Here is a 13,529-nt window from a genome sequence, read left to right as displayed (position 1 = left end):
GTGTTCAGCAAACTAATTTCATCATATATTTTTTTTTCCTGATGAATGTGATTTTTTTAGTTTGTGTTAGTTTCAGACATAAACATAAACATAATTTACTTCACATTTGCACGTTTTGGAGCAGAGTTCATTATGATGGGCTGTATTTGCTTTTTCCAGTAGATGTTAACGGGAACTATTCATTTTTATGGAGGAAAATAAAGTGGCTAGAGTTGAGATGGAGGCCAAATCTGGCCTGTACCTCTGATGATGGAATGGTCAGAGTTTGGAACGAGGGTTTCACCTTACCTGTATACCTGATGGCAACTTCTTTTCTTTTTTCCCCTGAAGTCAATGGCTACATAAGAAGTTACTTTAAAAAATATTCATATATTGCTGTTTCATCTTAAGGCAGTGAGTGCAAGATCAAGATTTAAAACAATGTGAAAATAATCTAAAAGCATCAAAGCCACCAAAATTCAGTGATAAAAAAGTCACCTTTCATTTTAAAACAAGGTATGGGGAGTATGCACCTTGTTTTAAATCATAACTGCACTCCCAGAAGCCCTGGAGGGGAGGGGAGGGGAGTGAGAATTTGCATTTTTTAAAAACTGCACCCTCCCTGTGTGTCTTGTTTCACTTTAAAAAGTGAAAAGGCGGGTTTTTTTTTTTTTTTTGCCATCCCTGCAATTGGGTGGTGGTGACTCTAGGAGGGGCCATAGATCAGTGGTAGAACACATGCTTTCGATGCGGAATGTCCCAGGTTCAATCCCCAGCACCTCCAGGTAGCACTAGGGGAAAACTCCTGCCTGAAACTCTGGAGAGCCACTGCCAGGGCTAGATGGCCTAATGGTTTGACTCAGTATAAGGTACCTTCCTATGTTCCTATGACTTGGGAGGCAAAAAAAGGTTGGGAGGAGCACTTGTTGTCAACCCCTGATCTAAAATAAGAAGCCATATGCATTTCCCTAGAGAGGGCCTTCCATAATGTCAGAGCCACTAATGAGAGAGCCCTGTGTCTCATGGTCTCTCACAATACCTGTATATATACAGTGGGGTATATGCAACAAACTCTCCAGAGATTACCAGAGACATTGGTCAGTTCTTTATGGGAATGGGCATTACTTGAGAGATCCTAGTTCCAAATTGTTTAGGGTAGGAATAGGGAACTTTTTTTATGTTGAGGGCTGCATATAGGCATGGCTAGAACTGATAGCGGACAGCATCAGAGCCAAATTCTCTTTCTGTCAACCGCATTTTCACTTCATAAGCATTGGCATTTGTACTTGAATATCAGAAATCGATGGAATGATTTTCTTCTATGCCAAAGTTTAACAAAAGACATTATGGCCCAGTTCACACAATCACCACGACTTAAACAAGCCACAGTGGCTTGTCTAAGCCATGGTGTGTACCTAATTACCCATCTGGATTCGGCTTGTCATGTCATCCGAACTCAGGTGGCATGGTTTGTTTGTTTGTTTGTTTGAAACAACCCATGGCATGTTGTTGGGTTATTTGAGAGTTGTTTCCCCCTCCCAGCAAGTCATGATACCCGGGTTCAGTTGACATGACAAGCTGTGCCCAGATGGGTAATTAGGCAAATGGCGCTTGGCCGGCATTGGCATGCACTGCAGCTTAAACAAGCCACTGTGGCTTGTTCAAGCCGTGGTGATTGTGCAAATGTGTGAAGTGCATTTAGTTCTCAAAAAATAAGTGTTTTGGATGACAGTAGATATGAATTTCAGAAACCCTTAACCTGTCATCAAACTCTCAGAGAATTTCTTGGAAGGTGCCAACAATGGAAAAAACCTATGTAGGAAAAGAAATATAACCACATAGCACTTCTTTTTATATCAGCTATCCCTGCTGAAATTGTGTTCTGCTTTTTAATGAAGAGTGATCATCTTTCTTTCCAACTTAAATTTCTTTCCAACTTAAATAATCTTTTGACAAGTAACAGGTTTTTGCAGGGTGGAATGCGTAGTTTATGCTTAATTCACAAAGCTTATCTGTAAAGGATGCAAATTAGGTGTGATTATAAGACACAAATATAAATTACTTTAAAACATTCCGCCTTTTCACTTTAAAGTGAAACAGAAATATAAATTACTTTAAAACATACTGATAACAAAACAGTAATGATTTATTAAAATAGTTCTTGTATTTTTACAGTTATCAACTAATTCTTCTGAACCTCTCTTGCCTAATCCTGCCTATTTGTTCCCAACACACCAAGAGCAAGTTAGTATCTTGAAACATGATTTTTTATAGACAATATTAGTAGGTTATTAAAACTGTCCTGTGCAAGGAAAACCTTTACAAGAAAAATTAATAATAGTGTTTTCACTTGTACATAATTGTATCATGCACCTTTTCTATCATTGTGTCCAATTTATGTAAATCTTAAGGAGCATCTCCTTTATTTCTATGATATAGATCAGTACATCTTTATTTCATAGGATTCTCCAGTTGCTTCGAAGACCACTTTTCCTGAAAACGAGTCATCTCCTTCCTCACCAAAGCATCAAGTCACAGTCAGTATAAACGTCGTAACATATATAATGTTCAGCATATTGAGACAAATCTAGAGCGGTGTATACCTTCTGAACACTTACAAGGTATACAGGCTTTAGTCATGTCTTCAGCTTTGCTTAAGCAAGCAACTTTGTAGGAGCACTGCTCTCCTTATGCTGACGTGGTTCGCATGTAACGAAAACCCAGAGTGCAGGCTGAGTGTGTGTTGTCCTTGAATACTGGGTTGTCGTTATGTGTGAATCCGGCACTATGGGTTGTTAAACACAAACAACCCAGACTTCACAACCCAACAACAAACCATGGGTTCTCTTCTTGGGTTGTTCATGGTTAACAACCCAGAGTTAAACCATTGTGCAGGGTACTTAACTTATACTCTGGGTTGTCGTTACATGTGAACCAGGCTACTGTGTGCAAGTAGGTTGGTGGAAGAGGGAAGAAAGCATCTACCCTTAGTAGATGTTGGTTTTCTAAGAAGAGGAATCAATTTTCCCCAGAGAAGCAAAAAATCCTCCTGTATTGGGGTGGACTTGTTCGTCCCCAATATAATGAGTAAACATACTACTACCCATAGTGTATTTACTAGGAATCTACTTTCTATCCTATGGCCCATGCAGATAACACAGATTACTAGCAGTACACACCCTGATAGGGAAAGCTGTCTGATACTTTGAGATTTGTGTTATCTAGGACAAGTACTTAAGAGTTTCACTTCTTATGGCTTCGTCTTTCAAACTGCCCTTCCAAATTAGTGCTATAGATGAAGTAATGTTAATCAGTTCTTTAAAGAGTGATAAACCTCCTCATGTGTTTCAGATTTGGCTACTCTAACGACTGCTCTATAAAAATGTACATGGAATCTTCAATATTTCCTTAATATGAGGAAAGTAACATTTGTGGCAAGTCTCAGTGGATTTCTTCCTAAAAAAACAAAAAAACAAAAACCCATTTCAGTACCTAAATTGCTTAGTATGCAATAATTATCATTTACCATGGGATGAATAACATTAGCTGTAGATAGTTGCATTGCAGTGGATCTAGTAGTCTGTCCTGACTTGTTCACCAAACAGAAATTTTCAGTAGCAAACACTCCTTACTATGAATAAACTGTAAATCAAGAATGCTGCTTATATTTAGAGCAAAATGTTAGTTTCCCAAGGCATAACTTAAGAGGCCATTAACAATTCTAGAACATGTACTATGATTTTTCAGATTTTAGCCTTGAAAGCTAACCTAATTGTTAGAATCTTGTTAAGGAATATTTTTAGAATGAGTTTGTAGTATCCTAGTAAAAAATATTGTGGACTAGTAACTTTTTGAACTTAGTTAAGATGCTGGTTCAACACACTTTTACATATCAATCCTAAATGGGCTGGATTGGGGAGTTTCGTCACACGTAATCTGCCACTACCATGGTGATAGTTCTTATTGACCATCTAAATGGGAGGTGGTGTGTGTGTGTGTTGAAATATTATTTTCTGGTGGAGCTTCATGTTCAAAGTCCAGTTGAACTCAGTGGGACTTGAGTAGACATGTATAGGACCGCACTGTTATCTAAAGTTCAGGGAGTCACATTTCATCAGCTGAGATATCAGCCATTTATCACTTCTTGAAAGTGTTTGTAAAGGGGGAGAGATTATTTCCTTTTGTAAAGGAACAGATAACTGTTTCTTTTCATTCTCTTCTCCAGGACCAAGAGAAGTATGGGTTATTAAATGTAACGAAAATTACAGAAAATGGGAAAAAAGTTCGGCAAGTATCAGCAAAACTTTATTTCATTTCATTTCGATATCACCGAATAGCCAAAGCTTTAGGTTGTCTTAAAAAACAAAACAAAAACATACTGTGTAAAAATTGATGTAAACTTACTAATACTTATTTCAGAATAATCTTGAATGTTTTGTATGAATTTAGGTAAACAGTAGCTGTTCATTTGGTCAGGCTAACATTTCAAATCATGAAAATGATGAACGGTTGCAAACATCCAGATTGTTAGCACCTCTGTATCAAAGTAAGGCTCATTGATTTTAGAATACTGTGCACAGTTCTGGTCACTGCACCTAAAAAAGGATATTGTAGAATTGGAAAAAGTGCAGAGGGCAGCTAAAATGATCAAGGGGCTGGAGCAACATCCCTGTGAGGAAAGGTTACAACATCTGGGATTGTTTAACTTAGAAAAAAAGGTGAATAAGGGGAGACATGAGAGAGGTGTACAAAATTATGCATGATGTGGAGAAAGTGGACAGGGAGACTTTTTTCTCCCTTTCTCATAATACTAGTACCTGGGGCCTTCCCATGAAGCTGTTTGGTGGGAGATTCAGGACAGATAAGAGGAAGCACTTCTTTACACAGTGCATAGGTAAACTATGGAATTCACTTCCAGAAGAAGTTATGGCCGATTTGGATGATTTTAAAAGGGAACTGGACAAATTAATGGAGGAGAAGGCTGTGCTGGGGAACATGGGTGGAAGGGTGCAGCACTCATGTCCTGCTTGTGAGTTTCCCATGGGTAACTGGTTGGCCGCTCTGTGAATAGAATGCTGGACTAGATGGACCCTTGGTCTGATCCAGCATGGCTCTTCTTACGTTCTTATGATTTCAATGGAATTATAAATTGATCAGCATTTTTAAGACTTTAGTCTGGTTCGTCCCAAGGAACTTGGTTAGGAGGGAGTTCTGAGTTTCTGCCTCCTACCAATGTTAGTTGAATTTTCATTGGAATTCCTTGGAAATGAGATGTCTATGTCATTCATATCACTCTTCTTGCAGTGGTATTGATAGACTGGTATTCTGTGTTGAAAATGAAAGATAAAATGCAAATAGTATAAATCTGTGTGTTGTGTAATTCAAAGGATAGTTTGTCAAGCAGCATTGGATGATCGCAGCATCTGATAAATGTACTTGACTGTTTAGAAATATCTCCCTCTTTTATAGAAAGAATTGGATGTCGTCATGGGCTGTATTGCAGGGTTCCTCATTATTGTTTACCAAGACTCAAGGAAGTGGGACTAGTTGGGTAAGTAGTTGAAGATTATAATATTTTCCAAAGAATCCATTTCATTATGCATAACAACTCTTTTTCTCTCCCTCCTCTATCCGCTACTAATAGAACTAGCAAGTGACTCTTAAGCTGGGAGAACTCAAAATAGGACTTAGTGAGCATCTCTAACTTGTCAGAAGGGTCCAAGCTTCTTAAGGTTGGTTAAGATAAAATATAAATAGATCACTTATTGAGGGCTAGGAGTTCCTCTACTTTGCATTGAAGCATCAGTGCCATAGCAGAGGCAGTGATGCAAACTTTTTTCTGAATTTGAAAAATGGGTGTGGCTAGTTCCTAAGACTTCCTGCACCTTTGTCCTGAATTGCACTGGCACCACAAGGTTTCCTTTTTACAGGTACAAGCAAGCAGGGTGGAGCTATCCAGCTCTGCTTCATTTTTCATATGCATTCATTCTACTCTGCTAAAGTTTATATTACATTCATACCAGTACTTTACTAACTGATTTTTGCTTAGGTTTGCAATCAAAATGAACTGCATATATAATAACTTTGAGACAGAAGAATTATAGTTGCTGACTCGTTCTTCACTCTGAGCAGGATCTGGAAGATAATACATTTTAATCACAAATTGTATTTAATGAACTTCCCCCCTTGGCATTTAGTCAGCTGTTTAGAAAGCATTCATGGCAGGCCACAGAGTTTCCACTTCTCACCTCCAAGTTGTTTGCTCACTCTCATAGCACCCGAACTAGGTACAGACGAAGTGCAGCTAAATATAGATCAGATTCAACTTTGAATATCAGCACAGTAATTGATTGGAATTAAGCGTCCCTTGATCACTGAAGGTTGCAATACATTTAATTTTAGTTTCCTGCAAGGGTTAAGAGGAAAGCGGGGTAGAATTGTAAAAATAAATGTTTTCATAATCTTGAGGGTTTGATATTCTGTCTACCATATGTAAACATACCACAAGACTTCAGAGCTCTGGAGGACTGTTTTGAGGAGGGAGTAATTGATAGCAAATTAACTGCCCAGGTGTGTAGCGCACATCTCTCTTCTCTTGTTTCTCCCATTCCCTCCCCATTGAGGAGGGAAAACTTTTGACAATTGGGCATTGCCTAGCAACAGCCTCATGGCCCCACCCCCACACACATCCTGTATTTCCTGGAAGATGGGAAGGTGTAGAGACCTTGCAGCAAACACAAGAGGATGAGGGAAGGAGATGACAGGATGAAGAAAACAGTATGTTTAAATCATGCAACTATGCTACCAAGATATTTCTTTGATGTAGTGACAATATACTACAATCAGACTAAATTTGGGTGATTATGCAGCCTTGTGGTGATCATATGGGCAGGATGTTTGACTAATACCTCAGCTCTCTAAGAAAATAAGTCATCATTGTTTTTTCCCCCAGAAGTTTGGGGTCAACCAGTCAAAGCCGGAGTTCACAGTGGAACTGAGAGGTGCATTTATTGACTGGGCTTCAAAGGAGAAATCTAGCAAGAAGAATGTGATTGAGGTGACTTTTCCACATTTTGCCAGACTTTATTTTGAGTGCTAACTTAAATACAGAGGGAGAAAACTGCTGAGTCGGGCACTGAAAAATATTTACAATAAAACTTTAGAAATTTCACAATTGTTGGCTTTCCTTAGTGTTTTGTCTTATTGTGGTAAAATGTGGGAAACCATAGAGGCAAAAAGCAAGTCTTGATAATTTTAGAATAGATGGCGTGTAATATAATTAGTATCACAGTAATGGGGTATATTTATGGGGGAACACTTAAAATATGTACTTTAATTCTAATGCCCAAATTTCTTTTATTTTAAAGCTGAAAACACGGCAAGGGACAGAACTGTTAATTCAATCAGATAATGAAATTTCTATTGATGAATGGTTTAAAGTCCTTAATTATGCTATCAGTAATCAGGTATGTACTTAAAACCTCTCCCTGCCCCTTCCTGCCTCATGCCTGAAAATGTGTGCTGGCTCTGTGACAGATATTTCAGCCTGAAACAATCAATTAAATCAATAGCAAACCAGAATATAGAACTGAATCAGCCTTTGCTCTTGAATGTTCAGGCAAAACAGTAGCTGAGGCAGCTTTTTGTGACTGGTAGCAGATGAGAAGGGTACATACACTATCTCCCTGTGCAATGTGGTTCAGAATTCTGGATTAAAACCAATATATTGCTAAATCATACTCTTCAGCTAGAAAACCCACACTCTGGAATCTGAATGAATATTAAATAAATGTTCTGATTTTAAATTGATTTCATTGTATTTTAATTCTTTTAGCCAGGATAATTGAATAATAGAGGAGAAAGAGATAGGGGGATGCTTGGAGCACTAAGCTTCTTGTTAGCTCTGTGGGAAGGGTCAAGGAGCTATGCAGAAGTGCTGTCTAAATGCTGGCAGCTGAGAGATGGGGCCAAGCTACCTGTTATATTCAAATGCGTGTAATAATAGCCTGATGGGTTTTTGGAGAGTGTGATGTATTGTTTGGGAGTGGAAAAGTGTTGGGAGGTGTTATACTTAATCTTTTATCTGACCTCTATTTCTTCTCTCCGAATTGTATCCTCCCCCGACCCCCATGGCTTTCCCCCCAACAGAATTCAAATTACACTTTTGCTCAAAGTGGCTTCTCATGCCCCAACAGGGACCATTGGGCTACTGTTTCATATTTAATGTAGTTTGGACCTTAAGCCCTATTTTAAGTCATTCTTTGTAACCATGAGAAGGCATCGTCTCATTTTTGGTACACTCAGGTGGGCTTCTCAGCTACTTGATGGCACTTCATGTTTATTGGTTAAGCACTATCTCAGTGGGAATAAGGGGTCCAACCTCTATCATGTTATGTGTAACATACTGGCATTGCTTCTGTTTGATACATGATCTTAGAAGGCCAGCCGCTCGGGAAAGGCTTCTGGGGGCAGGACTAAAAATATTCCTGCTTGATGTTGCAGCTAATGCCCTGCAATTGTGTCCATTTTGCCATCTGCCTACTTGCCCTCTTTTTGGATTGGTAACAGTCTTGACCTACACTGATGCTTTAATAGCTAATATTCTGGAGCTTTTGTGGGCACAAGTGAGTCAACAGGATGAGAAAATTTTTGGAACCACTGCTCTTGGTTGACTAGTAAATTTGCCTTCCCTTCACAAGTCAATTTCATTTTTGGGTCCTGACTTGGGGAATTCTAGGCATAATCAAGGTCTTGGGAGTTTAAAATAACATGGAGAAGTCTTAAATGATATTAAAGACACTCAACTGTGTCCATTTGATTGTGTGTCTACCTGACATGAGTAGGGCTTGCCTCATCTCCAAAGCAAAGTAGGCTAAATTTTTTTTTTACTATTCTTATATATTGAAAACTCTTCATATAGATTATCTAGATAATCTTTATAGCAGCCATGTAAGGTAGGCCACTTCATATTGATTATCTAGATAATCTTTAGAGCAGCCATGTTAGGTATGCCAATATTATCCCCATATTATAGATGGAGAGCTAATGCTTAGATGATGGCTTGTTTAAAGCCCATCAGTGGGTTTATGAGAGAAATTTAAACGAGGGACTTCCAGCTCATTCTCTTAACAACCATGATATACTGATGGAGGGAGCAATCCTATGTGGATTGACAGTCGCCTCCGACCCCAGGGGCGACCACCTATCCAGTGCAGGGCAGAAGGAGTGGTGAGGAGCAGACCTCAGAGCGCGGGAAGTGGCGGCCATGTGACACATAGGATGTGTCGTGCCGGCATATTCGACCTCCGTGCCCCTGGAAACGCCCTGTTTTCACTGCTCCACACTGCTCTTATGAGCATGGAGTGCGGGGCCGATCCGCGCTGCCTATGAGGCGGTGCGGGAGGGGGTGGGGTCGGGGTTGGTTTTCCAAGAAATGACCTATCCTATGGCCCTCTAGCCGCTGGCTAATGGCCATAGGATTGCGCTCTAAGTTGCAAACAGGGCTTCAGTGACTTGGCTAGGTGAACTGGCCCAATATCTGTTTGGGCCATTGTTTGTCCATTTGTAGCATTCCTTTTGGATTGGAAAGATGGATTTACAGATGCCCATGTTCCTGGATAGAGATGTGAAGTCCAGGAAAAAAATGGAAAAATTTAAATTTTTTTTCCCCAAGTCCCTTTTTGTGTTTTTCTGAAAAATTGAAGAAATTGAACAATTTTGGATAATGAAATACTGTCTTTTAGAATGATGAATATAATGTTTAAAATGAGGTGTTCATATATTGCTAGCCAGACTTTATTCCCTCAAAATGCTTTTTAAAAACTATAGGAAGACTAGAAGTCATCGGGGGGGGGGGGATTAAAAAAGAATTCTCTTAAGATTCCCAGCAGAGATATTTCTTTTATCCTTATTACAGTTGTTAATGTAATATATCATTTACTGATAGACGTTTGTTGTTGTTGTTGTTCAGTCGTTCATTCGTGTCCGACTCTTCGTGACCCCATGGACCATAGCACGCCAGGCTTCCTGTCCTGCGCTCTCTCCCGGAGCGTGCTCAAGTCCATATTCATTGCATCAGTGATGCTATCTAGCCATCTCATCCTCTGCCATCCCCTTCTCCTTTTGCCTTCAGTCTTTCCCAGCATCAGGGTCTTTTCCAGAGAGTTTTCACTTCGCATTAGGTGGCCAAAATATTGGAGCTTCAGCTTCAGTATCTGTCCTTCCAATGAGCACTCAGGGTTGATTTCCTTTAGGATGGACTGGTTTGACCTCCTTGCAGTCCAGGGGACTCGTAAGAGTCTTCTCCAGCACCACAGTTCAAAAGCATCAATTCTTCGGCGCTCAGCCTTCCTTATAGTCCAGCTCTCACAGCCATACGTTACTACTGGGAAAACCATAGCTTTGATTAGACGGACCTTTGTCGGCAAGGTGATGTCTCTGCTTCTGACTATGCTGTCTAGGTTTGCCATAGCTTTCCTTCCAAGGAGCAAGCGTCTTTTAATTTCATGGCTACAGTCACCGTCTGCGGTGATCTTGGAGCCCAAGAAAACAAAATCTGTCACTGCTTCCATTTCGTCCCCTTCCATATGCCAGGAAGTGATGGGGCCAGATGCCATGATCTTAGTTTTGTTAATGTTGAGTTTTAAACCAGCTTTTGCACTCTCCTCCTTCACCCTCAACAAGAAGCTCTTTAGTTCCTCTTCGCTTTCGGCCATTAGGGTGGTATCATCTGTGTATCTGAGGTTGTTGATAATTCTCCCGGCAATCTTAATTCCGACCTGTGATTCATCCAACCCGGCATTTCTCATGATGTACTCTGCATAGAAGTTAAATAAGCAGGGCGACAATATGCAAGCCTTGTCATACTCCTTTCCCAATTTTGAACCAATCGGTTGTTCCATGTCTGGTTCTTACTGTTGCTTCTTGACCCTCGTACAGGTTTCTCAGGAGACAGGTAAGGTGGTCTGGTACCCCCATCTCTTTCAGAATTTGCCACAGTTCGTTGTGATCCACACAATCAAAGGCTTTAGCGTAGTCAATGAAGCAGAAATAGATGTTTTTCTGGAATTCTCTTGCTTTCTCCATGATCCAGCGAAAGTTGGCTATTTGACCTCTAGTTCCTCTGCCTCTTCGAAACCCAGCTTGTACTTCCGGTAGTTCTCGGTTCACATGCGGCTGAAGCCTAGCTTGTAGGATTTTGAGCATCACCTTGCTGGCATGTGAAATGAGCGCAATTGTACGGTAGTTTGAACACTCTTTGGCGTTGCCCTTCTTTGGCATTGGAATGTAAACTGACCTTTTCCAGTCTTGTGGCCACTGTTGAGTGTTCCAAATTTGTTGGCATATTGAGTGCAGCACTTTAACAGCATCACCTTTTAGGATCTTAAATAGCTCAGCTGGAAGACTGTCATCTCTGCTAGCTTTGTTGTTAGTAATGCTTCCTAAGGCCCACTTGACTTCACTCTCTAGGATGTCCGGCTCAAGTTCAGTGACCACACTATCATGGCTATCAGGGACATTCAGATCTTTCCTGTATAGTTCTTCTGTGTATTCTTTCCACCTCTTCTTAATCTCATCTTCTTCTGTTAGGTCCCTGCCTTCTTTGTCTTTTATCATGCCCATCTTTGCACAAAACGTTCTCTTGAGATCTCCGATTTTCTGGAAAAGACCTCTAGTCTTTCCCATTCTGTTGTTTTCCTCGATATCTTTGCATTGTTCATTTAAGAAGTCCTTCTTGTCTCTCCTTGCTCTTCTCTGGAACTCTGCATTCAGTTGGCTATATCTTCCCCTTTCTCCCTTGCTTTTCGCTTCCCCTTTCCTCAGCTACTTGTAAAGCCTCACCAGACTGCCATTTTGCTTTCTTGCATTTCTTTTTCTTTGGGATGGATTTCGTTGCTGCCTCCTGAACAATGTTACAGACCTCCGTCCATAGTTCCTCAGGTCTAATCCCTGAAATCTATTCCTCACCTCCACTGTATATTCATCAGGGATATGATTTAGGTCATACCTCAATGGTTTAGTGATTTTCCCTACGTTCTTCAATTTCAGCCGAAATTTTGCAAGAAGCAGCTCATGACCTGAGCCACAGTCAGCTCCAGGTCTTGTTTTTACCGACTGTATGGAGCTTCTCCATCTTTGGCTGCAAAGGACATAATCAATCTGATTTCGATATTGACCATCTGGTGGTGTCCATGTGTAGAGTCACCTCTTGTGCTGTTGGAAAAGAGTGTTTGCTATGATCAGCGTGTTCTCTTGGCAAAACTCTATTAGCCTTTGTCCTGTTTCACTCTTTCTGGCGCTACTTGGAAATACCCTCTGCTCTTCCCCAGTAGTATATTGGACACCTTCCGACCTGAGGGGCTCATCGTCTGGCGTCATATCTTTTAGCCTTGTGATACGTTCCATGGGGTTTTCTTGGCAAGAATACTGGAGTGGGTTGCCATTTCCTTCTCCAGTGGACCACATTTTGTCAGAACTCTCTGGCATGACCTGTCCGTCTTGGGTGGCCCTGCATGGCATAGCTTATGGCTTCACTGAGTTACACAAGCCCCTTCACCACAACAAGGCAGTGATCCATGAAGGGGATAGACATTTAGGGATGCTCTAAGCCATGCTCTGTTTCCAGCATATGATTAGAGCAGGGGTGGCAAACAATATTGGTTCGGGGGCCAGATACCCCCCCCCCCAAGTCAGTGGATGCTTTGCCCAGGGAGCTGACTTTATTCGTCCTTCGCCTTCCCTGCACGGAGCACCACTTGGCTAGTACTTCCAGGGGCCAGCTGAGCCCCATGGTTGGGAACAAATGGAGAGGATTCAGTCAGTGCTTCCAGGGGCTCCTGAAAGTGCCAGCCAAGTGTGCCATCAGCTTCGATTGTCCCTTGACATTCCTGCTTGAGGCAGGCAAGGGATGAGCAGAGCACTCTGCCTGAAACCCCTTGTTATCTCCAATCTATTCCTGAACTAGATATTACAGATGAAAATTTAGTGGTGTTTAATGTGCTTTGTTTATTGTATTGTGGCCTTTCTTAAACACAGGACTCTTGCCAACTTCACTCCTTTATCTGCATGATATATTCTTGAGATTCTCAAATGTCTACCCAGTGTTACAGTGAATGGCGATATTATATGCTTTGTAATAGAATTGTGCCATACATATTTATAGGCCCTTCAGTTGTGCTTAGTCTGTTCAAGATTTGTTTCTGTTATTGGTAAAAAAAAGAGGCCTTCTTAGTAGGATTTTTCGAAGGAACATGCTCTTGCACTTTAGGATCTGAACTGCTTTATTTCTGGAAAATCCTGCTTGTGATTCATCTTAAAATGAAATGCTGATTAGTTGGAGATACTGTTAAAAACCTCTTGAAAGAAACGTCCGTATGATTCTTTTCTACTTTTATTTATTTATTTGATTTATTAGCCGCCCATCTGGCCACCTACCCAGCCACTCTAGGCAGTGTACAATGCTAATAACAAATTTACATAATCAACTGAACAACAAGAAAAAATAACAAAAAACACTGCTCTAAAAACCCCTGACCCACCCCAAACGCCCC

The 13,529-nt window shown here is 40.7% G+C and overlaps 1 protein-coding gene across 10 annotated transcripts in view; it reads left to right on the top strand.

Moving 5' to 3' along the window:
- The window catches only part of ARHGAP12 (Rho GTPase activating protein 12), a 104,887-nt gene that overhangs the window by 70,959 nt on the left and 20,399 nt on the right, over nt 1–13,529 (top strand). For 3 of the 10 annotated variants that reach the window (XM_084859177.1, XM_084859173.1, XM_084859179.1), the window contains 6 exons: nt 2,155–2,223; nt 2,442–2,516; nt 4,205–4,266; nt 5,449–5,530; nt 6,935–7,036; nt 7,347–7,445. In XM_084859177.1, the coding sequence (XP_084715303.1) occupies nt 2,155–2,223; nt 2,442–2,516; nt 4,205–4,266; nt 5,449–5,530; nt 6,935–7,036; nt 7,347–7,445 (489 nt within the window). Of the gene's footprint in view, nt 1–2,154; nt 2,224–2,441; nt 2,517–4,204; nt 4,267–5,448; nt 5,531–6,931; nt 7,037–7,346; nt 7,446–13,529 lie in introns of all 10 variants that reach the window. The other 7 variants (XM_084859181.1, XM_084859175.1, XM_084859182.1 and 4 more) reach the window with 3 other exon arrangements.

The sequence above is a fragment of the Heloderma suspectum genome, chromosome 5, assembly GCF_057233095.1.
Source record: "Heloderma suspectum isolate Gila_16-S chromosome 5, 16-S_ref, whole genome shotgun sequence".
NCBI classification, from domain to species: domain Eukaryota; kingdom Metazoa; phylum Chordata; class Lepidosauria; order Squamata; family Helodermatidae; genus Heloderma; species Heloderma suspectum.
Note: the sequence above shows the minus strand (reverse complement) of the source record. Positions and strands in the feature narration are given on the sequence as shown.